Consider the following 26846-nt stretch of genomic DNA (forward strand, 5'->3'; position numbering starts at 1 on the left):
CTTCGTGCAAACTGCCAAGTTAATTTAACTTGCGTTTTTTTCACGCAATATCTGTTTTAGGTATTTATACAGCAGCTGTAAACATTATCGTGCAATACCCATTCGTGTGCAAATCGAGAATAACTAGGGATCGTCTTTGAAAGCTGCAAACGGGTAATTGCCTATGTTTGGGTTTTCACGTTGCTCCCAAGACACGCAGTTTTAAGAACGTAAACAAGCTTTCAATCAAAAGAAAGCTTGTTTACATTCCCAGTTAGCCAGCTGATGCTCCGTCTTTCCTGTTGTTTACTACCAAGTAATGTGCGCCACGACTTAAAATTGATGTCTTTTTGTAAAATGAAATCAGTGGAATCAATTTTTCGTTGCGCCATCAGGAATATTTTGGCGGGAATACTTTATGTACGTAAGTCACTACATATTATGTAATGTTGGCTACCAGTAACAGTCTTCTCGGAAGAGTGGGATAAAGAACCCTTAATTTTACTAGTAGACCCCTTTTATTAATTATTAAAGTATCAATTAATTAATTAGAATTAATAAAGACAACGCTTAGACGGTTTCAGAAGGGTATGGCATTTGACACTCAAAAGAACATATGGCTTTTATGAAATCGGTTTTGTTGTTGTCTGAAATTTGTTGGTATTTAATTTTTATGGTCAGCGGAAGTATATCAAAAATACATAAGCATTACACGAATGTAGCTAATATGCGTATATGTATATATGAATATTTTTAATATTCATAAATTGCGGGAATGAATGCTGCTAATTTCTAGTGAGAAAGCAGACAGTGTGTCTCATTCTGACAAATATGGCATCATTGCATGAGGCATTTCCGTTGTCACATAAAACTGTTCTCGTATTGGATCGCGGCGGAGATTTAGCAGTGTCTTGTCAACAACCAATTGACGTTGACCAGATTACCAAGACCCGAACTCTGATTCCGTTAGCGCCCATCTCTAAGAGCCTCTGGACTTGTGCTGTTGAAAGTGCTGTGGAATACTGCCGAATCGTCTGGGACATTTATCCGTGTGGTAAATTTTATCGTTTTTTTGTGCAAACTTGATGGGCTTTTGATAGAATTTTAGGTAAAACGAACAATACTATATCGTTTATTATAGACGGTAGAAGCGTGCATTCTACGATGATAAACTTTTACTCCGAATCATTTATCAATTTCATAGTTTATTCCTAATACATTGTGCGTTTAGATTCAATGTGGTTTTTGACGTCGCTGTGTTTGCAGGCCGCTTAGTGCGGTTTGTTATGGGCGATGGGGATGATTCGCGTTTCCTCAATCTCTGGCAGGAACAGTCTGTTGCGCAGTTAATGTCAGCGTTTGCAAAGGTTAGTTTTCCTTGATACACATTTTTACTGCGGCACTAACCATTCGTCATTTTGTTCTATAAGATGACATGAACCTAACTTCGGTCAGTGTGCTAAACTGAAAAATGGTTCATATTATATGGGTCCAGTTGGCATGCAATAAAACAAAGTTGAATTTTTTTAAGTTCTTTACTTAATCAAGTGTCTGTATTTTTAAAATTTTTAACATTTCTTCCAGGAAGCAACATTTTGTTAAGGTAACCTACGTAAAAACTCCCGAATTAGAATCGGCCAACTGTAGCACGCAATATGAAATCTGATCTTTTCTATGTTTTCTTTAAATAGAGGTTGTACAAAATGTTTCTATAGTGCGAAGTGCACTTAGGCGTTTTGCCATGCACTGTGGCTCATTAAGTAACATTTACCGTCAAAACCTACATACTCTATAAAGTTTCGCTGTCTTTCTAGATTCCGCCTCCATCCGCCACTCTGCGTAACAAGTTGGATATTGTGCGCGCTGTGGAGATGGCTTTAGGCACATTGTGTGAACCGTCAGAAGCACAACATACACGCAGAACAGACCTGGATCGAGCAGATCGAGAAGTTCCGAACAAGGGCAGAGTCATAGTAATTACGCAATTACAAGGAGAATCCGAGGTAAGCTTGTTGAAAACATTGTTTGAACACGGAACATGTATTGAGCTGTACATAAACAGGAAAAGCCATTCACGTTTGCTAGTAACAGTGATGTACTGAAGAACTTGAAAAAGCGCGTTGTTTGCATTTGAATAAAAATATGTAAACATGATAAAAATAAAGTACTCCCTATATTCACAACTGCAGTTATGATAGTATCAAAATAACTGGCACGGTTAATTTGGGTTGCCTCTTAAGGTTGTTATGACTTTACATAGTCTGATCAGCAGTACTTCGCAGTTGTTTGACATCTCTTAACGCTTCCAAGAACACGCACGGTAATATTACTATGCCGCACGTAATAGTTACATCAATAAGTTCTAGTGGGCTACGTTTTCTGTCTTCCAGCTTTGGTGTTATATAGTCTCCGTGAGATTTATAATAATATTAATGTTTAGATTGTAATGCGCGATTATCGGCTATCTGGAATAATGTGAAATGAGATGCCAGTCTCATTTTGGTTTTTCAAAAATGGGTATCATTTGATAGTATGATATGTCATTCCTGGGGATCGGGATTACAATGCATCGTGAATTACAGTTTGTGTATTTGTTCCTAAGATAGAACTTTTAATATCAAATTCATATTTTGAAAGTAATCCGTATGTACCTATAATTTCTGCCCCAATGCAGTGCAACAATAGTTTTACGTTCAACGATTTACTGTTGCAGATATTAAAGTTAGAGAAGAAACTCGCGACGACACTAAACATCGTCAATAAGGTGGCATCCCAGGACGATAAACAAATTCCGCTGGATGAAGTGGAAATTGTGTTAATACATGCGTCACCAGGCTCTAAGGAAATCTCTATCGCCCCAACCAGACGATTGTATAATAGTCCGCTACTTGCTATTGAGATTCATAAGGTTACATCGGGTTATTTTCTTTCGGAGAAACTTTGTCAGCTAGTTCAAACTCATTATGAATTAGCTATTACCACTGTAACTGGTTAGTAGTGATTCTAGTCTAATAATAATACACGACGCTGTAGGAGAAACCACAATATATGTAGTAACATCGTGGTCCACGTCGTATTCGTGCTTCGTTCACAATAATTTTCGCTAATAAGCAATTTTCGCTTAAGCTGTTAGAAAATTATACTTGAAAATTGTCGTTTTTTGCAAATTATTATCTACATAGTGTTTTCGCTAAGTATTAGCCTGACACATCCCTAAAATCAAAGAAAAACTGTACATTAAACTACATATTGCCCATTTCAATGCATTAAATCTTTCGTCGGTAAACTATGTGTTATGCTCAATAGTAGGTTTTTTAAATATTTGTTGCAGTACCCTTTGTCGTCCAAATGAGATTTTGTTTTTTTCGACATCTTTAAAACTGTGAGAAATATCTTTCATATAAAAAAACCTGAGTGTTAAAATACGTTGTAGTTAGAAATGTATTTATTAGAAATTTATTTTATAGTTGTTTAGTTTTGCGAATCCCTTAACTTTTGCCACAAAAATTACAACAAAAAATAAGTGGTATGTTTCCGCAGCTATTTATAAATTTTCTTGCTCATTTATTTACCTATAACTAAAAAAAATAAGCATAGGATGAAGCACTATATTCCATGCACATATGTACATTCTGAGTTAAAAACAGTGAGTCCCATACATTCACATATTTTTTAAAGCTCGCGAAAATGGAATTTTTTTTCACAGACAGAATGCTTTCCTAGATTAATACTGGTCATCATTTGTGAAAAATCCGTGTAGTTCTAGGCTTTTCTAGTATTGATACCTCGTGAGAAACCAATTACCTTCAATATGTTTATTTTTTATCGATCCCAATTACTTTATAATTTCACACGCAATACATTCAAGCTCAAATGTATTGGTGCCAGTTCTATATTAGCAAGAAGATAAAATTGTGATTAAAATAAATTTGCGTTTTATCTAAATCGTAAAGTTATTTGAAGTAACAGGTGTGTTATTTGAAGTAACAGGTGTATAAAGGTCAATAAAATGGCATTATAAAGTAGAAATGACTGTTGAGTTCTATATACAGGAGAATCTATATATAGGAGTTCGGCTATAGGAGGTATTGTTGAAAAGCACTTATGATTTTAAACTTCAGGCATTCCTATGAAGGAGGAACAAAATGCAAACTCATCAGCCAACTATGATGTAGAACTTTTACATCCACTAGCAGCTCATGCCGACTTTTTAAAAGACAAGGATGGTTGCAAGCACGACTCCAGCAGCTACAGTAAGGTTAGTGTGGTTTCTTTGGTATATTTTTTAAGTTTAGAGAGTTAGTTATTGTCACATAGAAACGTGGTGTTCGCTGAAATATTTTTGGGCCTATGGAGGAGTGTAATTTTATGTTTCGCGCGGAGTGAAAATATTCGAAGTAAAATGACGTCTAATAGAGCGTTTAAGGCGTATGTTACAAAACAATGTCGTCGTAAGCAGAGGGTGAGTATCTGTGTTTTTCTTACTAGTATTTTTACAACAAGTTAGCGAGTGTTGAGTTCGTAAACAGGAACGGCCATATCTGAGAAACTTCGACTACTGGTAAGAAAATTAATATTTTTCTTAATATCGGCTCATTATACACTTACCCTAGAGACGTATGTGGCACACCTCTACTAAAGAGAGGGACAGACAAAGGTACATAGTCTTTCAAAATGTAAATTTACAGTTTAAGCAAGTAAAGGCGAAGGCAGGGAAAGTACGCAAAGCGTACGTTTGAGAGGTAAATGTACAATACCTTCCACCTACCGCTTTTCAGCATTTTTCTTAATTGTGAGTTCTAAATACGAAACTTTGTCCTCAAAATCCATCTGTGGATTTTAAAAAGGCTCAACCACCGTGTGAATTCTGGGCTTATAATATGTCGATGAGTCAATCGTGTGAATTTTCTAAGAATGTACACTAAGTGCCCAATTAGAGTTAGTAGTAGCTTATATTAGCAAGAAGTTATGTCTAATCATATTTGGCAGAGTGTTACAAGAGGATTGCTAGAAATGTTCATTGTAATAACTTTAAATGTTGACAATAAAATCGTTTAACCGGCTATATTTGCCGAGAAGGAATCACCGAAACCAAAACAGTATATACATCCGATTGCCTACAGTATCAAAGCTGTTAATTAAAACAAACATTCATACAGGAACTATGACAAAGGAAGATGTAAGCCAGAAGGAAAATGCGCCCAGAGACATACATTTACATAATATAGATAACCTCACGTACAGCTCAGTAAATAAACACGTTACTGTTATTGCATCATCTCACGGAGACAAAGCTAGGGAAGAATACAGACAATCTGTAAACCCTATAAAAAGTCGTTTCAAAAGTCATCTGAAAAATATGGATTGTATGTAAATTAGTTAAATAATAATTGGAACCAGTGTGATATTTTTCAATTTTTCAAGGAAAACCTGTGATTAAGCTTTGTATCGATCAGGTAGAGCAGCACATAAAAGAAAACTATCCACGGTTGCGAAAAAAGAATATGTTTGTATAGCTCTGACACATCACCGTGTGTGTATATGTGCGTGTGGGTGTTTCATAGCGATATACCCGTGCGTCTACGCCGAACTTTGCTTGAACGTATTGCTATTTCTTAAGACAACTTAAATATAAGTAAATCGAATAAAGGTAGATAGAGCGAAAGCAACGCAGGAATGAGATTCTGTAAACCACATTTTAATGAAATCTGGTGAAAGAGATAGTATTGGCAGTAAGCCACAAGTGAATGCACTGTTACAAAAAATTATTGTATATTTTCATATTGGTATGCCTGTTTTTACCTGCATTCACGAAGGTTTTAACTGCATTGGAAGAATTAAAATAGTCACATAACTAACAAACGTGTAAAGCAGTGACAAGCTAAGATCGTATTTATTCGTAGAATTGAGACTGTAAAAAAGAAAACTTATACAAGTTTTCCGTGATAACCATTATTACTTTCAAAAAGTTGAATTACATCTAAAATTTATTTGATGTGCCCTTCACTGTAATTCCTATCAAAATAAAAAAAATAAGGAGGAAAAAAAGAAACAAAAACGTATACTCGAAGGGAAGACGGGCCAAATATAAAGAGAACAACATTTCTGTAAGGCACGTTTCACACTTGCAAACATGAAACCATTTTTCTTTCTTTCTAAGCATCCCTTTTTTTTTTTTTATAAGATAAAGTATGCTGCATATTAGAATCAAAACTGGAATGATCGGGCGAAAATTGTTGCAGGTAACATTGAAGTGGTGCACTCCCCGAACAGCGCCTACTCAAGAACTTCAACACTGTACAGCAGCACACCGAATCACTCCTGTTGACATCAATTCGCGACCATCTTCATGCCTTACGAATTTTCTACTCACTGGACGAGCGGTTATGCTTGAACTACCGAGAAAATCCGGTCAGGTGAGCCACACGTTAGCTAGCTTCATTCACACAAAGTGTTTCGAAATCAGTACTCTAAGTGATCATAGTAATATGCACATTTTATATATTGTTACGAACTTCATATAAAACCCAATAGGCGTGTACATATAAAAGGCTCGATTAAATACAAAAAAAGAGAATAAAAAGGACTATGAGGCTTACTGCTTATTGTTATGCGCCAAAAGTTATTTTGACAATAATTAGTAAAATATTATTTAATTAGGTTATTGCTTGCAAGTATATGGGAGGGTAGATAAGACTGCTTGTTTATTCTGTGCATAGATCAGGTAAATAGTAGTAATAGGTACTATTAAAAAAGATTATACTTGTCATTAATTTTATTTTCACGCCAACACACTGAAAACTCAAAAATTTGAGTCTCATCGCAAGAATAATTCACGAATTTTCAGATATCTCATGTGACTTTTTTCGACTTCATGCACCATAAGATATGGCTGAAAGAGGCTGTTTCGAGCAATGGTAGTGATAACACCCAGTAGCCGAGCTAAGAGGTTGTTCAGTTTTCCAATTCCAACGAGAGACAATTGTGTCCAGAAACAGGCACGTTGCAATTTTTTGAATCTTGTTCGAATATTTTTGATTGAGTGCTACTAGATATAGGGTATTAAATGTAGGTGTGTTATCCCGATAACTGTTCATTCTGGAAACTCCTTGAATTTTCTAAAAATGACCCTACATTGAACGCTCGCTTGTGAAGGTTCTAGTCAACTAAAAAGCAAGGCTTGCTTAATGTAGGTATTTTCGCACGTTTTATGTTTAGTCGGTGATAATAATAAGAACAATGTGAATTTATTGAATGTAGCCATTCGGCTGATCTTATAAAACTAATATATATATATAATGAGCTAAACTTTTCCTTTGACTTTGACCTGCACGTACCGGGATCCGGTTGGAGCTCTCCCTGTGATGGAGAGATATAGAATTAAATAATATTAATTTAACAATTTTTACTTGCTTACAAGTATAAAATAACAGCAAAAGAAGGTAAAACTAAGCACGGTACATCTAATTGGCAATCAAATGACTTGAGATGAGAATGTGCATGTCCTCGCTTTCTCAAATTATATTACCAATAATACTTCTATATAATTGCTGATTACCACATAAAAGGCCGCTACACGAGAAAAATTCTATGCATAGGAAAACCTGTATTCATTTGGCAAAGCAATTACCGCAAAGCGCTGCGGTAAATTGTATGTAGTTGACAGGTTTTGTACAAACAACATGTACAAAGATGTAAGATTCGAACCAGAAATTCGGTTTTTGGAAGTATTCGGGCAGTTGTCGCTCGGTTTCATTAACCTAACATTCACCAGCTTTTGCTGCGAATAGTTTAAGAAAATTATCCCCGTTATTTGTTTGAAAGGTATTACATATGGACTTTTCAGATTAAGCCCGCCGGTTGTAAAAGTACTATTTCCACGCCAGCGAAATCTTGGGCGTTCTATTGCTTATCACTATGTGATACGAACTGCAGCACTATACCCTAACTGTACTTCCAAATACGTTAGGGTCGTAGGCACCCTAAACAGCAGCAAAGAGTACCTCGCATAATTTTTCGGGGCGACTAGTGCATGTTGGGAGTCACGCTCACCACGGCTAGAATATTCATGGCGAACTTTAATTCGTGGAGGGTCTATGGATGATTCGCATTTCATAATTTAATAGTATATTTGTACTTACTAGTAATAACAATGCGAGAATGAAATTTTTTTCAATTCGCGAACTACATGTACATAATAAAACGACAGTATTTAAACGAGTAGAACCCATTCGAAATCATTCTCAACTACGGAGTAATTCAAGCCCTCAGAACAATTTTCGAAGCCTCGAAACTAAATATATTAACTTTTTGTATATTTAGTACCACCGTGTTTGGTTAAAATGATCGATTGAAAAAGTTATTGTTTTTTCAATGAATTATAAATTTTTAACAGCGTAAAACTTTAAACTTAAACTTATAATAACTTAAAATTTTTAAGTTATTTTTTGAAGTTAAAATTTTTTACTTCAGGCATGTAAATTTGAAAAAAAAACATTTTGTAAACGGTCAAACTGATTAGTAGGAGTAGGTGTTGCATCAACCATGGAAATGAGTTCTTTCGAGGGTGTGAATTTCATCGTAGAATTTATTTTTTGATCACACACAAAAAAATCACAATTTGAAATATTTTATTAAGATTCGAACAGGGCTGTACTGTTGCCGGCGGTTGAAAGGAAGCAGCGAAAAAAAAATTTAATTTTCATATAGTACGCGCATGCTCTATGAGTCCGTCGCCCATCACAGGATTGTCGTGCCCAGTTCGTAATTATTTGGTCTCCTGATCTCAGTGACTCGCAAGTAGCGATAATAAAAATCTTAGTAGCATAACGTACTTACAGAAAAATCATTACGTGATTTTCTTATTAGACAAGGGATTGAACACTCCCGTACAGGTTGACGCCATCTGCAAGTCGATAAGTTAGCGGAAAGTACGATCTGTACTGTGACTAGTTTTGCATCCACAGTTTTTCGGGTCATCGGTTTCTACTCATAATTCTTTTTAGGACCGTGTTAGTTTTTAGTACTGTGCTTAGAAAACGCCAAGGGAAAGCTTCGTTCAAACTATCATTTGGGTATCACGCAGTCTTTTAGGAGAGCCACCCCAAGAGCCGCAAGAATGTTGAGATCAATAGCTCAGCTTTAGTGATGGTAAGAAAGGAAGTTCAACGGTGACACGGATGCACGAGTCCTGCTGCAGTAATTTAAAAGAAAAGACCCCATATTTGTTCGTTTGTAGATACGAAGCACTAGAGTATCTGCGCAACTCCACCTACGTTTTGGTGGCGGCTTGGCCACAGAGAACCTTTTTTCCAAACAGAGCGGGTAAATAAGTGGTGTCAACGCAAAGGATATCGGACTGTATTGCTAAAAAGCATTATGGATAGAATGACCAACATTTTGGCAACAATAATTTGTAATAATAAAGTTTTTCCAGTGAGCGAATCCGGCGGATTTTTAAACTGAATAACTTTTGAAGTAAAATAAATACAATGTTCTGGCATGTATTGGAGACATTCTCCTTCTTTTATACACTTGTCCTAGCGGCAAGGCAGCTTCTGGACAGCCATATACCTGCCATTTACGTTCCCATATATTAGTTCTTAACCTATAACTTCTTGAAATAAACTCATAGTGAGATACGTTCTCACACCAGCTGCCTTTTTTAGGGAATAAAAAGCCTTGCGATCACACGGACTTAAATCCAGAGAATAAGCGAATGAAAGTCAACGTTAAATATCCTTTGCCCAATTCAGGAAGGAATTGAGGCATGGCGATGAGCTCTGGTGTTGTTATCAGATAAATAGACTGTATACTTTCGATTGCTGTGCCGACAGTATACAAATCTCTTGGGAAACTCAAGATAGTGAGCTGCAGTCATTACTTTATTTTCGGCGAATATCTCATGCTAACAGACGCGTTTGATATCCGTTACAAGTACTACCATTAACTTATGCCCGAATCTACTGGACACTGCCATCGAACTCGATTTCTGTCCAGAAAGACACAATCTCAGTCCCTCTTCGGTTGGCGATAGAGATTGAACCATATTTTCTCTGTGGCGACCATATCTTTCAGGTGGGTTTCTCTTGAAAGCTCGCAAATTGTACATGGAATACAAAACATGCGCGTTTGACAAGCCTGGAGCTCGTTCACAGAAGACCCATTTTTGCTCAGTGTCCCTATTATAAGTGCTTACGTTATAATTCTGTAATACGTTAGATGCAAAATACCAGTTTTGGCCGATCGCATTTTTGACTCCCAGCACCACGTTCACGAACAGCCTCCGCGATCCTGACAGTGCGTGTTGCTATAGGTTCCGACATTTAATCATTTCCTTGTTGGGCTTCAACACACCAATCTCCATTCTTAAAATGTTTGCACCATTCACGTATTGTGCTTTCGTTTAAGCCTTTTTGCCTCTTGTTTCCACTAATCTTCGATTAATCTCTGCAGCATTGTGGTCTTCGAAAAACAAAAACTTCAACACTAAGCGTTAGTTTTTTATAACTAACAGATTTTTGTCCTTCTAAATTAATTCTTCCTAAAACTCAATAAGTTTGACTTTCCACATCTGCCGGATTCGCTTCTAACACCCTATTGTGCTCTTGAAAATGTAGTGACCCTTTTTTCGGTTACATGACTTCAAAGTCACATAGCGCAGGTAATACGAGTCGCCTGGGATCAGCTTTATTCCGGCGATACTCGACGAGCTAAAATTGTTCACACGCCTTTATTCAGATTTAAGATAGGGCGACTTAAAAATGAAGGCTTTGGAAAAATCCATCATTTTTATAGTTGTATTACAATAAGCATAGCAAGAAAATTGGCTACAAAAAAGCTCGATTTTGGGGTGTCACATGGATTGACGCAAAGGAATTTACTCCATTGTAATTCTATCTGCAAAAACTCGATAGAAGTATAACGAAATGGGGTGATTTCTAACAGTTAGTTGTGGATGATGAAATCACATACCTGAATCAGATACGACAGTGATGTGTAATTTAAAACATTTTTAAAGTATATGTATAAAAAAAAAGTGAAAAACTGTACTCCACAGTCTGTAGAGTGGTAAAGCTTAGACTAACGGCGAAGAAAGTGCTGCTACGATGCTATCTGCGGTTTGAAAGAAATCATACATTATGTGTTGTTGCTGTCTGGCAAACAATCGGTTTGAACCCTGACTGTCAACAACTAAGAAGATTATATTAAACAATTATAAAAAATCGACCGGAACCAGAAAATAGAGAAGGTGTCGTCTTCCACCATTACAACGTCTGAACACACTCTCTTTAGGTAGAAAAAACTGAGAGAACTTGAATAGGAAATTTTAATCGTACGTCGTAAAGCCTGGCTCCTACATAATCTATCATATGTTTTTTCTTTCTGTAGAACTCCTTTAGTACTGTTTAGTTTCAATAATAGGATACAAAAGTTTTTTGCCCAGGGAACACAACAATTCTATGGTGATGAAATTATAGCAATATCCGAAAAATGGCAGAAACTTATCGAATAAAAGGGCGTATTTAGTTTAGTACTAGCATTTTGAAATATAACAAACATTCGTTTCCATTTTTGCTTAAAAAGTATTACCTTCATATATATATATATATATATATATATATATATATATATATATATATTTGAGGTATGTCCTGAATTGCGCAAAATTATATTGACAATCTTCTTATCTTATTCCTACCATGAATGATCAGAAATTGTTGAGTCATATGTTAGCAAGTCACGGCGGAGAAATCTACATTCACACACTGGGTACCGGGCGTTCTGCTTTGGAGGATCCACCGAGCATAAGCGAGGGCAGCGGAGGACGGGTAACCGACTACCGTATTACTGATTTCGGCCTTTTTATGAAAGAACATCTTCTAATACCCTACAACACCGAACCTCGAACTGGCCAAAGTCATGAGAGCAAGGTAAACCGAACATAACTATGATACCTTTTAAAACATGCTTAGTCTAATCGTAACTTTCATGTGATTTCAGTGCCTGCATTATAGTTTCAAAACACTTCAAGCTGCTTTAAATCCGAATTATAGTTACAGTTTATAATAAAAATAATGTTATATTTTCGCTCTTGTACCTAGATGTCTGGCGGCGGCTGCAGTAATGATAACAGCTGCCCCACTCCCCTTGAGATGACAGAAACTGCAATTGCTCGTTCGACGCTTTATTGGCCTTTGGTAATTAGCGCGACCGCTGTGTATAATGTCCAAAGCCACCTCGAGCCTTTGCTAAGTATTATAGTGAAACCTCAAATCACTTCTGAACAAGTGATTGAGTGCAAAAAGGTAAATGGCAGAAATCCGCATACTACTTTAAAGAAGTTTGTATACAATTATGGAATACCTAGGTAAACACTAAAAAAACAAAAAAAAAAATTACGCTTAATAAAATTGAGTAAGCACATTATGCTTTCATATAGTACATCCTGTACGAATTGACTTCAGTGAACTAACTGTTAAAAAGTTCTTGCATAAGAAGCTTGTATGCGACGATTTTCCAAGTGATGACAATTCTAGTTATTCTGCAATGAAGGCCTTGTTCCCTTCTCGTACAACTGGTTATTCTGATGTGAGTGATACCTAAATCCAGATATATTTTTATTGCAACATATATTTTTTAGTTTGGACATTTTACACCATAGGCTATCATTGCATCCAAAGACTGACGACGTTTTACGGCCTTTTATCGAGTGGTATTGATTAACTTCTCATTTTTTAGTTCAATCATAAAATATCAGAGCTCTTAAAGCTCGTATGCTATTTTCCTAATGGATTCAAAAAATTGAATATTTATCGATTCCGAGCACATTTCAGTACTGTATAGAATAAATGTTTTATATTTGGCACATCTACAGGCGTATTAATCAGTAACGAAAAATATTTACATTTCAGCAATTATATGTAATATACCTTTATATAAAACTATCGCAACCAAAAATACTTCTTTATAATCGTCGTTTTATAGGTGATTCTAAATTTGGTGAGCATGGAAGCCAAAGGAACCGCTTTAGCCCTCTCGTCGGTCGCTGCTGTCGCTAGTGGTTTAGGGGGTGGCCGGTTTGCCAAAAGCGGACCTAGAAAGGAAGAACATTACAGGTAAGAAAAATTCCACTATAATAATATTATCAGAGTACCAATTAAAGCATATTACATATGTAACAACTAACATGGTGCAGCTTTCCTTGGGAAATATTAGATATTGCTTTAATCAAAACTCGATAATAAGGTAAGTCATAATAAATTAAGCTATCGCAAAGAATAAAAAATAACTCTTAAATCGGTCACAGCTCTAAAAAGTCATATATAACAAGGTAGGATGACATGACGATAAGTCACTATATCGGTACTTAGATTAGGCGAGCAAGATTATCTTATATTGTCATCTAATCATCTTTTTTGTATGCAAAATTTGGTACGAATTAGGGCTTTGTGGGCAGAATTGGAGCAGTTATTGAGACTTTACTGCAGTACAACAGAACATGAGCAGGTGTTAGATTGTTTGCTTGAATGCAGAAGAACTGAAGGGCATCAAGCAGGAACTCCAGGCACCGGAGCTCCAGGGCAAAGTACGGCGAACTGCAGTGGAGCAGGTATGAGTCTACTCTAATGTTTAAATGAAGACTGAAATAAAAATGGTAGCTGAATGTATTTCTATAGTTTCTTTATATTCGTTCTACACCGCGGTAAATGGATATATACCCTAGTATAGGTAGGCATTGTTGATCGAAGGATGTAGTCAGTTTATCCGTTGTATATATATAGTCATTATTATTATTAGTATAGTAATGCTTCTAATTAATCGTCGTATGTTAATGACCAGATGATCAAATTTGTTAGTGAATATAAAAAACAGGCTTAACATTCATCATTTCGAGGAATACTTTACAAAAATGCACGAGAGTGCTGACAGCAGCCTTAACCAGTTAATGAATTACTGATTAATTAAATGTCTTTTATTTACCTTTTTTGGTAATACTCAAGTAATTCGTATAAATACATTAACAACATAAAGTGAGAGCGGGCTTAAAAGCGCCAGAGTACTACGACACATGGACTGTATGAATCTAGTTAGGTTTATAAACCCTAATTTGGATATTTTTAATACCTACACATCCATATTAAGTTGTTAAAGGTTTTGTTCCTTGCAAAGTCCATGGTAAAACCTAGTCGGGACGCATCGGAATTGAAGGTGAAGCGGTTTGATCGCCAATGTGGTCGCCACCGCTGTCTTTCGTTTTTCGGAGAAATGCGCGATAGAAGTTTCATCCCTAATGAACAAGAGCAGTTCTTAATATAAAAAATGGTTAACCTGGGCTGAAAATTACCCATTGAACAACGAAGCGGTGATTCTGAGTTTTATATATCTTAAATAAATTTCCCATTTTACAGCCCTAGAGTACATTTGGAACCTGCTAAACGCGTACATCATTAAATTGTTCATATGCAGGGTATGAACTTTTTCGGCCCTTTAATTTCATCAGCGAGATCCTTTAATCAGATTGTGTTAAAGAGAAAGGTGCGAAAAATTAGCCCAAAATAGATGTTAGTCTGTCTTATACTCATTTTTCGTAAGAAAAGCGGAAGTTTGGTCACTCTATCGTTATTCTATTCCTCTGCAGAATTGCTGAAAGAAAACTGACCACGTTTAACGATAGCCGCATCCGTTAGCATAATGATAACCCTATGCCTAAGCTCAAAGTCGAAGTCTACTTTGAAATCGACAGGTCACCGTATATGTAGATTACGTAGTAAGGCCAGTGTTCTCCTGACTGTCGGCCATCGGGATCATAACATGCCATCTCTTCTGATAATAATATTGTTCCGCTGGAATAGAACGTACGCTATCTAAATAGATATTCAGTTTCTTGGTCAGTGAGTTGGCAATAAACTTTTAACGAATGCTGTTTTTCGCCGTTTCCCGGTATGATAACGGCGCTTTTAAGTCATCCTTTACCTTGGACACTATTGGCGTAAATATGAATATACCGGTGAGGTGCAGGAAAGTAAGTTTTCCAAAAATAGAAAAGTTTACCTTTTCTTGAATTGTAGGAGTACTTTTCATGTGTAAGCTAAAAGTTGAATAGTGGAGGTATACCACGTCTTCTGAATTAAGGAAGTCCAGGTAATTTATCACGCGTAAGAATAAACCACCTGTTTCTGAATCAAAGCGATTAACCTTTTAAAATAAACCGCGGTAGCGGGTTGTTTTGCACGGTTGAATAATTCAACAACAACCTAAACAAATCAGTTGTGCCATATATACGTGTTGAAAAAAGAGCTGAGACGATTCAGCAACTATTACGTTAATGTATAAGCTTTAAGGCTTTGGTTGGATTCCGATAAAGTATCTTACAGTAATGTAGTTTGTAACTTAGCCCAGTTGGCTGTCCTAACGCAGATGACAAGCTCTACGCTTCTTATACTTCTATTATTTTTTATTTTTGAGATTATTTATACTAACTAAGGAAATTCAGGTACTCGTCAAACATGCTCTGCAGATCTATTCATTAAAAGAAATAGCTCTCACCTTACATATTTTGCGATTAATACATCGCCCGTCGCTAAAGGTTAAGTGAACGCATTTAATATGGTACGAATATGTAAAGAATTTCTTTATAAACCAAGAGACAAAGAAGCATCTACCGGTTAAGAATCGTACTACATGTTCTCGGAAGGCATTTTTTTAAATCATTTTTGGTTACACAAAATGTATAAAGTGCTCATACCCATGCGCTTTGTTATGTGCAGCTTTTTTCGTCGACTGAATTATATTTTTTGCTAAAGGACTGCGTGTAAGGCACCAAAAGGAAGCACCACCTAATGCCGTTAACTGTCCAATTATTTGGTTACAATCTTGTTGTTTTGGTTTGATTGTACTTTTTGTCTTATCGCTATTACATCATAGACACATGTCGAATTACAAAGCTTCAAACTTTTTAAAATTTCGCGTTTCAAACTTCTACTGAAGTGTATTAGATGGCTGACCCCCTATACAAATCTAATGTCTTGTCAAAAGAGCTTCGGGCCGGTTGCGCTATAACACTAGCTAAGCTAACGACCTTATGAGTGGTGTACCGCTTTTGTCAAAGAAATTCTGGTACTCTTATGATAGGCGAACTTCTAAAAATGTTTGGTAATCTAAACTGGCTAATATTTTAGGACGTTCAACCAACGTTTAAACCACTGTCAACGCGTTCAGATTATAACGAGAACTGATAACCAGAAGGATTGACCGCGATATTTTAGGCACTTTCTCTATGCATACCGGATGTAAAATAGTAGAAGTCAGTGTGCGGTGACAGTCCCTGCCAGTCGGTATATTATTCATCTAAAGCTTCCCTTAAGATCCAATATTCGATAAAATCACACACATCTTCATTCTGTGAGTAAAAGGAATGATTTTTATTTACTCTGCTCTGAACGTAGAGTCTTGACATAACTGGATTGAAGGTTAAATTGGTGGCCGAAATGGCTCGTCCTTTACAATCTATACGTCTCATTCACAGTTATTTATAAGTTTCCAAAAGGATTGCAAATTTCTCTCCACTTTTTTGATAATGCATTGCAAGCTGTTTTACCAACCTCTTGTCGATAAATATTATTATTATAAAATAATGCTTCTAGTATGCACAGAATTTCAGAATTGGCGAATTCGATCGTCGTGCGATTCGAGCACAGTTAAGGTATTGATAAAATTCAAGAGCTAGTCTTTAAAAATATTTTAGTCTTGCGATGGCGCAGTGGTAACGTACTTGCCTACATTGAGACACTTGAGATGATCTGGATTTGCAACCAGACATAGGCACACTCTATTTCGTGATTTGAACCAACCTTATAAAGCAACGATTAACAGTAATGCCGGACGTAAAACTTGAAACGTTCATTTATATTGTAAATATTTCAAAAACTATGACTAGAATGGTGTAAAGATATTATATCAACTATTTTATACTCGCTACGCTCTTTCGCAACCTTTCGAGCGTTCTAAAAAAGCTGTTTTTTTTAATATATGCGGAATATAAAATGCAGGAAATGTATCTGTATTGTTAAAAATAACAGCGACATTCTCCTAAAGGCCCATTTATGCTATCTTCCTATTTAACAGTAAGTATCAAGCGCACGCGGTACTGCTTTTCCTTTGCCTACTTTAAAATTTTAAAGAAGACAACGTTCATTTGTACCAAAGAGGTAGGCACTAGTAAAAGGCAAACATTTGGTACTACTAACAAGTTAATCACTAACAAACCCTTAATGACGGTTCTAGGTACTTCAGTCGAATTATTGCTTCAGTCACTTTTGACGAGCAGCTAAGCTGGCAGCGGTAGATGCTGGCATCTAATGTCGTCAGAGGTCCAGAGACTTTTCAAAAACTTTTTAGGATTATACGTTTCCATTAGTGCTCATGGGCTACTAGATATGTAAATTTGAATATTTGTTAGTTATAACCTCGTCGGCAGTTTAGGTAGATCGTGTGAAACGCTGGTTTAATTATCCGCTTTTTGTTAAATTGATAAAGTCAATATATTTTGACAACTATCAGAGCTAAAGATGTTTGTGTTTACATAGTAATACCAAACAACCCCGTGGTTTTAAAAAAATCGGTATGCTTGGGCCTCACCAGAATTATTCAACTCAAATACATTTCTAAAATAAAAAAACAGGGGACTTACATTGGATCTACAATGTTTTCGTTGTTATTTTATCATGAATAAGTATTATTTTTAGTATACTCTCATAGCTGACGAAAACGTATTTCTCCATGTGAGATTTAGACGAAACACCTGAAATGCACTTAGGTTTGGTCTGTGCGTACAACCTATCAGATTTGAACTTCTCTGCTGCCTATGCGTGAAAGTATAATTTATCTTGTTTTAATGCATATATGATATCAAAATAGTAAGGCAAGTAAGTGGTGGGACAATGAATTAGTATTTATGCATTAACAATTGTTTAAGTCGGCAACCTCATAGACAAATAAAGTACGTGGTACGTAGCAAAAATATGATATTAATAGAAAATGCTGTAAATGGTCAACTTTTCTTTAGGTGCAGGCGATATTTCAAAAAATGGAGTGGCTGTAAGATCCGAGCTAAAACCTGTTGGATCTTACTCTGGAGACACTTCAGGAACCCCCTCATCACCCTCTGATGACCAGCGACCAAAAAGACTTCGAGTTGCTCCTGACCTTTTGGGAAAAACTTCATTGCTTGGACTTATCAAGGTAAATAAAAGATACAGTAAACCACGCAGGTCTATTATATACTTATCAGTGAGATTATCCTTTAATTTTTCATTCACATGCTTGTGTATCGTCCTTTCATATAATTTTCAGCTATTTGTCATTCGTTGACTTATAAACCCACAAAACTTGAAATGCTAGCTTGGTACTTTGCCTTCGAACAAGTTATATTGTTGATATTTATTTCAACATATAACAAATGGGCGATAGCGTAGTCATTTCGTGGGTGGTTTCATTGAAGTGAATCATATTCTTGAGAAACGATGAGGCCAAACTAGGCGTATATAACCGAAGAAGGTTTTCCTTTTCTTTTCTGTGTTTGCGTAATACAGGAGAATCAAAGTCGCAAACCAGCGACAAGTATGTGGCTTGGCCTCAACCCGGAGACCAGAAAGGCTACGCTTTACCAAAATCTTAAAGAAAAACAATTGCAACAACAACAACAGGCCATTAAAGAAGAACAGCAGATACAACAAATCCAACAGCAGCAGCAAGCGGCAGCTTCTGTTGCCGCCGTTATCCAACAACAGCAGCAGCAGGTGCAATAATGAAAAAAAAGATGATAATGAATTTTGAGAAGCTGAATCTTACCTTGAAACACGTACTTTACCGATTGCTATTTCCTTATCCTAGGCTTTCACATGTTTACGAGTTACTTGTATGGTCATTCTGGCCCTATATCGAATAGTTAATTTATGTCCACTGCCGAGTCATACAGATGCATTTGAGTTAAAAGAACTGCTATCTGAAAATTAGCGTTGATTGGCAATCGCTTTTGAGCTGACCAAAGGTTTCCGACCTACTTTGATAACGGTGCCTCTTCTGTCCACGATGAGGCACGATTCAACAGTCGGCCATAATCTGTAATTTTCTTTCCATATATATATATATAATTTGTGGAAAATCGATAGAAGAAACAGAGGAGTAGGGAGATAATAGACAAATGTATACAAAATAAATAAAAACACACTCAACAAACTTTGCCACCTTTTTGTCATTGCTTTATTTGAACAGCTTGAACATTTATTTGACAGTACCTTCTTTCTCAGTCTCACACGTAAACTGCGTACCCAACAGATACATCAGTCTACCGTTTGATCAGTCGCGAGAGGCATATACTTACTACGTTGAGTGAGATGATTATAATGGAAGACTCCGAACGATGCGCATTAGCGCAGTAGTATTTTACACAGAAACCCCTATATATTTATGCTTTAGAACAAACACGTCCATTATTGTTTATCCACATCCACTCTTCTGTCTATATATAGTTATTATATAAAGGCTTTGTCAAAAACTCGAATTCATCTGTCAACTATAAATGGATATCAGTCACCCTTATCATATTATATTAAGTAATCTTTGAAAGGCGATCTCTTTGTGGCAATTGCACCATTATGAAAAAGTGTACTCAGGAATATATAGCACGATGAGGTAGCATTGTACGCCTGCAAGTTGTTCACTTATAGCAAGAAGCACTTAAGTATTTTCTATTCCTTTTATATATTTATGTAGTTTTATGTTATACTTAAATAGGCTGTGTATAATATTTTTGACTGTCATCAAAAGTAACTGGTCGCTCCAAACACATAAAGACTTATACATGTGGATGTTTATACATCAAAACCAGGATCTTGACGACGCAACGCGTTAGTCTATCATTGTACATGCACTGGCTATATGTAGCAGTTTGACCATCTATTGTCTTCTTCGTCTCTACTAATTCCAAAGGAGACAAAGATTGCTTTTTCTTGAAAATCAAAGCCATACTTTGTTGTGTCCTTTGAATAATCGTAATATGAACCTATATTACGTAAACCTAAGCATATAAAGGGTACCATTCAATTACGTTATCGCTTCTTCAGTACAGGCACACCACATGTGCAGTACTCTCACACAATAGTCATTAATTAATATTATTGTCATCTTGTTTTACTGTTAGTCTTTTCTGTTGACTCTTGAATACGTGAACAAGTACGCACGTCCTTGCGATTATCCTGTGTTAGTGACTGCTACTGTTGCAATTTCCATCTGAATTTGATCCTGTAATTGAATTTAGTCTATTTTTTTCGACTTCTTCTTGTTTGTCTTGTTGTCCGGCTTATCTTTAATGTCACCTCTATCTATTTTCGTTGTTCCCTGGCTAGGCTCTTCTTCCTCTAGGTCACTACCTTCACGTTCCGTAACTTCAGGCGCCTGCTGGTATTCCTGCGGTCGGCCAGGAAACACGTAATCGAGACAGGCGACAATCATAAGACCCAGAACGGCTCCGATTATCACTGTAGCAAGCGCGAACAAGCAATAGCTAGCCCAATATGGAATACCTTGGTCGACAAGGTATGTGTGGATGGCCCGAATATGGTACGACCATTCGAAGAATTTAGCCACTATAGTCATCTGTAATGAACTTGGGTGCTTCCACTTTGAAATTGGTTTGATATGCTCCCATTTTTTTTGCTCAATGAAGGATATCAGTGAATCGAGGTCTCTGGCTCCTCGATACTGACGAAATACTCCGTCGCTGACGTGATAGATTGTCGGCAGTGCAGTGACCATAAAGCGACCCGAGAGACCCGGGTTTTTTGTTATGTCCACCTTAGCGACTGTGAACCCCTTGTTCTCACTAAAGTCACTGAATTCCTGCCAAGCTTCGTGCATTCTTCTACAGGCTGGGCACCATGGAGCAACACTGTAACATCGCAGGTAAAAGACAGTAGTGGCATATTAGTCGTTTGCGTACTGTACGTACTTAGTCCATAGACTTATGCAAAAAAGCCTTGTTGGATAATGTTAAATCGAAGAGAGATATACCAACCGAAAAAAAATACCTTAACATAATAAAAATTAATTTTGTGCTTTTTGAACGCTTTAATGATCACCTTGTTAGCTCGCCAATTACAGCATAGCAATAAATGAAAAAAATCAGCCTAGCAGGTATGACGACATTCTGGTCGAAGCCGGTTCTATATCGAACTTATTGAATGGCTGGTTCCATCAATTACAAGAAAATACAAACCATGTGATTTCAACGAAATTCATCCCATCAATATTCACTCACTATCGAAGTGAAAAGTGATATACAAACATCGTTTTTAGTTAATAGCGATGCTTGGTTAGAATATCAAATAGTCTTCAAAAGTCAATAAGCTTTTTAAGGGTTCTTACTAACGAACATTATTTAATATAGACACATTAATAATCAACTCAACAGTATTTGCAATAAAAGTCAGTACATACAGTAATATTTTTAATGGAATTATATTTTGGAGCGCATGAGAGAAATGAAACATCAAGCAGTCAAATTTTCCATCACCAGGCTAACTCTGCATGAACACTAAGCCACATTGACGTGTATTGGCGTGACGTAAAAGTAGCATCCTACAGCAATGCGTGATTCAGTGAAGTCAAACATAACATGTGTTTATTCTTCAGCGATACATCCTCGACTCCAGGTGATGTTAAGATTAATGATTCAGGTTGATCTTGTCTCTTTCATACAAGACAATCACAGTTTTGTTTTATTTGAATTTGCTTATAAAATGGCATTTTTATTTTATGCACCCATTTAAAGGTGCATAATATACAGAAGGGGCCAGAAGTCACCGATCAGTTTAAAAAGTCTCTTGACCGTTAGGAGCCTTTACTTCACATCTGATAAAATGGAAAGAGGTGCTCAATTTATTACAGTGGAAAACGGATTTAACTGTACATTCTAATGTTCATTTTATACTCATATAATACAATGTCATAAGCATATTACGGGGCGTTCGAACATTAGTCAGTAAAACCATATGATTTACCATACTAATCATTGTCGTATCTCCTGCATTTCAATCATATAATAACGCTATGGCATAATGTTAGAAAATTGTCCCAGTTCCAAATATGCTGCACAGTTAAGCACCCTCGCTATTGCAATAATTTATGTATTTCCTGCTAATTCAACTAACATGGAATGAAAACTCTTGAAATTGGGAACTATTGAGAAACTTTCCTTTCAGAATGTAGGGCCACTTCTGACTTTAAATATACAGAATTCTACTACATTTTTAATCCTACTGCGCATTTACTATTTCCGCCCCAACGTCTTAAAATATAATATAATGAAAAACCCGTTAAATAACCTGTTGATAAAGCAAGAAAAGGAAATATTACCCGAGCATGGGAAAACAACCGAAATGCTCCGAGGACAGCAAAAGCCGACTTCGCTTACAGTCAAAGAATTTTTTTTTAATTTAATTTTTTGAAGACATTCGAGAATGCTGACTATATAAGGCAGATGTTTCAAGAGTTAAAAAAACGCTATTTTTTTCTTTGACAGTAAAATTGGATTATTTACTACAAACACAGTTTTACCTTCCTACTCGATTTACACTACATGGTACTGCTCATACCCAATTTGTTTATCGTTAAGACTTTATATATAACACATATATATCTTTTGAATATACATATGTGCACATTTCAAAATGAATTTATGGCTTAATTGAGAAACATTTCTTTGAAAAGTATGTATTTAAGACCAATATATTGAAAGCATGGGTGCGGTTTAATTTTATTACCATTAACCTAACACAGCGTTGGGCAAATATGGCTTTAAAGAATGGGTGACAGATGAACTGATGCGTGGTGAAAAATTATGCTCTTTTAAATACTAATAGAAAGCCTGAACAATTTTCCTCGTTTACCTAATTATCGGGTGGCACTAACCTAGTTTGAAAGAACTAGGTCAGGACAGCGTGGTCTGGTTGGCTAACGCGCATCTGTGCGTTGCCATGGTATTCATGAATATTTGGCTGTCGTTGGCTCAATTTCAGCGTTAGTAAATGGTCACTATAGCGTCTGGTCATCATGTCGTTTAATAGCTCTGTTGGAATAACCCTAAATAAATTCAACAACCCGCCTTGGCTAGACCTTCCGTGGGGGCAAATTTTTATACCCTTTCGGTACATTCCGAGGAGTTTTTTAAAAAGTAAAAACAGCTAAAAACATTGAAAAATAAAAAAAAATCTTTCTATTTAGCAAGAGAGGATGACACATCAGAATAAATATCATGTATCTTTCTAACACCATCAGCAACCGCACTCCAGCTAGTCTTAAGATTGCCTAATTAATTTTAGGTGTTTTAAAAAATCAGCGTTATTTCGGAACTGCTACGCTATACAATACAGCCCGGCTGACTAGCAAATGGCCAAAATACGCTTTTCCAACAATCCATTCTGTAACTTACATGGATGACTTATAGTGAACTGCAACACTTGTCTACGCAATTACTTCCAAGACGCAAGAAGTTTCGAACTCACACTGGCGACCGCTAGCAATAGCAGTTGACATTACCATGATCTACACAGCCACTCCCGGTAAGCGCGCAGCCTCCCGTACAAGAGAAAACAAGCGGTCAAATAAGGTAATGGCGAGGGGTATTGGCAGACTCTATCGCACAACCGCCTTTTCAGCCAAGTAAAGGACCAAGGAGATCTTTTATTGCCAAACGTCAGACAAAAACTAAAATTCCCAATTTTTATTGTAGTACTGGAAATCCCCTTTTACGCCTTTTTTACGCATTCCGTAACTCAACCTGGCTCCGTAGACCTAGCAGCATCAAAAATTTCACTTACCTGATCTTTCTCCTCAAGGATCTCCAAAAAACAAATTAAATACAAATACGAGCTATAAGAGGCACAGGTGGTCAGATCCAGAAACTTGTAAACTATCAACTACAGTAAATTATTCAGTTCTAACCGATAAAATTAAAAACAACAATTAGAAAAAACAAAAAATATAAACAACATTTTTAGAGATTTCTTTATTTATAACCCACATTTTATTTTTACACGAAATATCGCAATTTCACAACAGGTTCTCATTCAAAACAAGTATCTCAGAAAAATGCCGTACTAGTTACACGGTGTATAGTGATTAAGTAATGCCGTATAATGTCACAATTTTTAAATCTTTACCAATTATTTAATACTATTTACGATTAAAGCGGGAATAATTAGCGGAAAAGCTTCGGGTAAGAGCATATAGAAACGCTGCTATATATGTCATTGTTTCACATTGTTCAATGGGTGTCATTCACGGTATCTCTATTTAAATAAGAGGCGACGCCTTTGCGCCACTGCCATAAAGTCAAAACAACATATAATGCAATTGTTTCTGATATTTTTGCATAGTATTATCTGTAAATCTTTTTGAACGAATCTTGTCTAAAGAAACATGATAAGATACTATTATATTTCTGGTGTCCGTGGCTAGTTTCATGTTTGTATGGCGCACATTTTTATACTAATATGGATTGATATAATTAGAATTCTATTGAAACCAAATGTTTAACTTTTAGCATTCTCTACATACATAAAAACACTAATACTAAAGAATATAGAAATAATTGTTTCAAATGTGAGTGCTTTGTTTCATATTTTTTTTAATTGCATAATGTACATTTGCTTTCGGGCTTCTTAGCACAACAGTGAACTTTATATGCTGTAAATTATAGTTGCATTCTTTTATAACCAAATGTTGCTTCTTAAAAAAATTCATTTAGGATGCAGTTCATGGCTGTGGGACGTGGTTGAATTTTGCCGAGTTTAATATTATATATTGCTAAGATCGCTATAACTTTATTCACCCTATTCCTAGATTTGGCCTCCGTATACTTCAGGTTTCCTTCCGTGAAATTCACAAGCTGTTTCAGGAAAATTTACTTGTAACAGAACAACATCACTCAGTTGTGTTACATTTCTGAAGTATAAGCCGTATAAACTATGCTAATTATATGGCTGTTCGCGAATACAGATAACTCACACCTCTATTTTTCGAGTTCTGCATTGCCCAAGAAGCTAATTACTTACACCTAACGAAATTAAATTACCTAAAATAGGTGAGAAATATGGCCAAACGAATATGTTTTAATAAATGCGTACTACTATATGACATTAAGGCTACACGTTACGCTGGCATTATGTTCGATAAAAGTAAACAAAAGAACTAAATTACTTATTGTCTAAATAACTGTACGGCGATGTACTTATTAAAGAAGTGTAATCATTACGATAAACAATTATTGTAATAATAGCATGATTAATTTATTATCGTTGCACTATCAGGTCAAACAAGGCAATATGTTTTTGTTATTGGTTATGCTGGGTCATGTGTTAACTTGAACACAGCTGCAGCACGACTCAACGATTCCACACATAGCTACATCATAATATAAAATCAAAAAAGCTGCAGGTGTTGTTTATAAATTATAATACTTACAAAGCGACCATCCATTCATCGGCCAGAAGCCATTTCCAATTTTCTTCGGCCACATCAACTGCTTTTTTCATTGCAAGAACTGAAGTGGCAGTCAGTACTAGCAGTAGTAGAGGAAGGCAGACACTGATGTTATAATACATCGGAAAAGACCGGGGTACCCTCGAGATAATTTGCAAATTCATCTTGAAGTTTTGCTACGGAAATGTTCCCTCTGATGGACAATACCACAATGGCACTTAATGGAACTATCCTATTCCACCGAATAGGTACATCCACATACGTTCACGAACACACCCAGAATATTGAACTATAGCGCTTTAATTCACAAATATCACACCATGTAGTTGAACTTTCTTTCATCAGTTCTGTGTCTTGAAGACAATCACTAACAGAAATAATCTAATCTGAACGCTTACTTTACTGTATAACATATGTATAACGTGTAGAATGCATCAAATAGAGTTGTCTTATTTGTACACACTATAGTACTCGTCCCGAAAAGAGTTTTCGGTGGACTCAATCACCCAGTCTGGAGTCACAGTGGTGTCAATTTGTTTCGTCAAGCACAACAAGCGGGCGACCAAAACATGGATACTCTACTACGTTGTCGACAAACTGTGCAAACGCCAACTGCCATAACAACAACCAACCAACTACCACCAACTAACGTTTAGTGTAGCGGTGCTGCTAGCTATAGCAGCAGCAAGGACAGTGACAATAACAACAACTCCAACAAAGGCTACACCAACCCGGGCTATGCCAACGACGGCCGCTGCTGCTTCAGCCACATTAGAACATAAATATCAAGGATAACAACGACTGCGGCGCTATGTAACGACGCCTGTGAAGAACCAGAAACCCTTGGCGCTGCCGACAGTAGCGATCCTAATCAGATGAAGAGGAGCTAACCAAATGCTTCTGTCTTAGTTTTGTTTTTGTGATGAAATTGTCGTCTGCTTTTACGGCAATTGCATTCAAGATACTGCCCGTTCCCAGCAACGCTGACGCCCATTATAGACTCTAGTCTGGTAATAGCCGTATATTTATTCTTGCAGTCGGCTAACGTGAAGCAAGAAACTAGATCGCTACCGTTTCGGCTTAAGTTACAGATTAAAGCGATGACTGTAAGTTAAGATCATAGGTGTAACTAATTCTTCTTCGACAAATAGTTCGGTAACTCAAAACTGATTATTTTTCAGGAAAAAAGTTATCTGAGTTGACTACGTTTAAGTAGATTAGTGCTCAACCGTCCCCAAATTATTTTTGGCATTGCAGGCACTAGAACCGGGACTTCGGCAGGTATTACTCCGCCAGCACTGTTGACCTAAGATTTTGTTTATATT

General features: G+C 36.5%; 2 protein-coding genes across 5 annotated transcripts; one reads left to right on the top strand and one right to left on the bottom strand.

The window, feature by feature from the left end:
- Positions 1-216: 216 nt before the first annotated feature.
- Positions 217-19223, top strand: asun (integrator complex subunit 13 asun). Of its 4 annotated transcripts, none has more exons than XM_086980118.1 (13): positions 217-403; positions 776-1033; positions 1246-1346; positions 1794-1982; positions 2693-2969; positions 4101-4237; positions 6222-6395; positions 11694-11912; positions 12084-12287; positions 12967-13097; positions 13425-13591; positions 18047-18222; positions 18573-19223. In XM_086980118.1, exons 1-13 carry the CDS (start codon positions 265-267, stop codon positions 18786-18788), a joined length of 2388 nt encoding a protein of 795 aa, XP_086836244.1. In that variant the 5' UTR covers positions 217-264; the 3' UTR covers positions 18789-19223. The 4 variants fall into 4 exon arrangements, with proteins under 4 accessions (XP_086836244.1, XP_086836245.1, XP_022648014.2 ...); XM_086980119.1 differs by having other exon boundaries at positions 884-1033; XM_022792279.2 differs by having other exon boundaries at positions 218-399.
- Positions 19217-26445, bottom strand: LOC111244826 (thioredoxin-related transmembrane protein 1). The gene is made up of 2 exons (XM_022792300.2): positions 25504-26445; positions 19217-20929 (listed from the first exon to the last, which is right to left on the bottom strand). Exons 1-2 carry the CDS (start codon positions 25683-25685, stop codon positions 20296-20298), a joined length of 816 nt encoding a protein of 271 aa, XP_022648035.1. The 5' UTR covers positions 25686-26445; the 3' UTR covers positions 19217-20295.
- Between the last annotated feature and the right edge of the window lie 401 nt (positions 26446-26846).

Source organism: Varroa destructor, unplaced genomic scaffold (genome assembly GCF_002443255.2).
Source record: "Varroa destructor unplaced genomic scaffold, Vdes_3.0 BEIS01000002.1, whole genome shotgun sequence".
NCBI classification, from domain to species: domain Eukaryota; kingdom Metazoa; phylum Arthropoda; class Arachnida; order Mesostigmata; family Varroidae; genus Varroa; species Varroa destructor.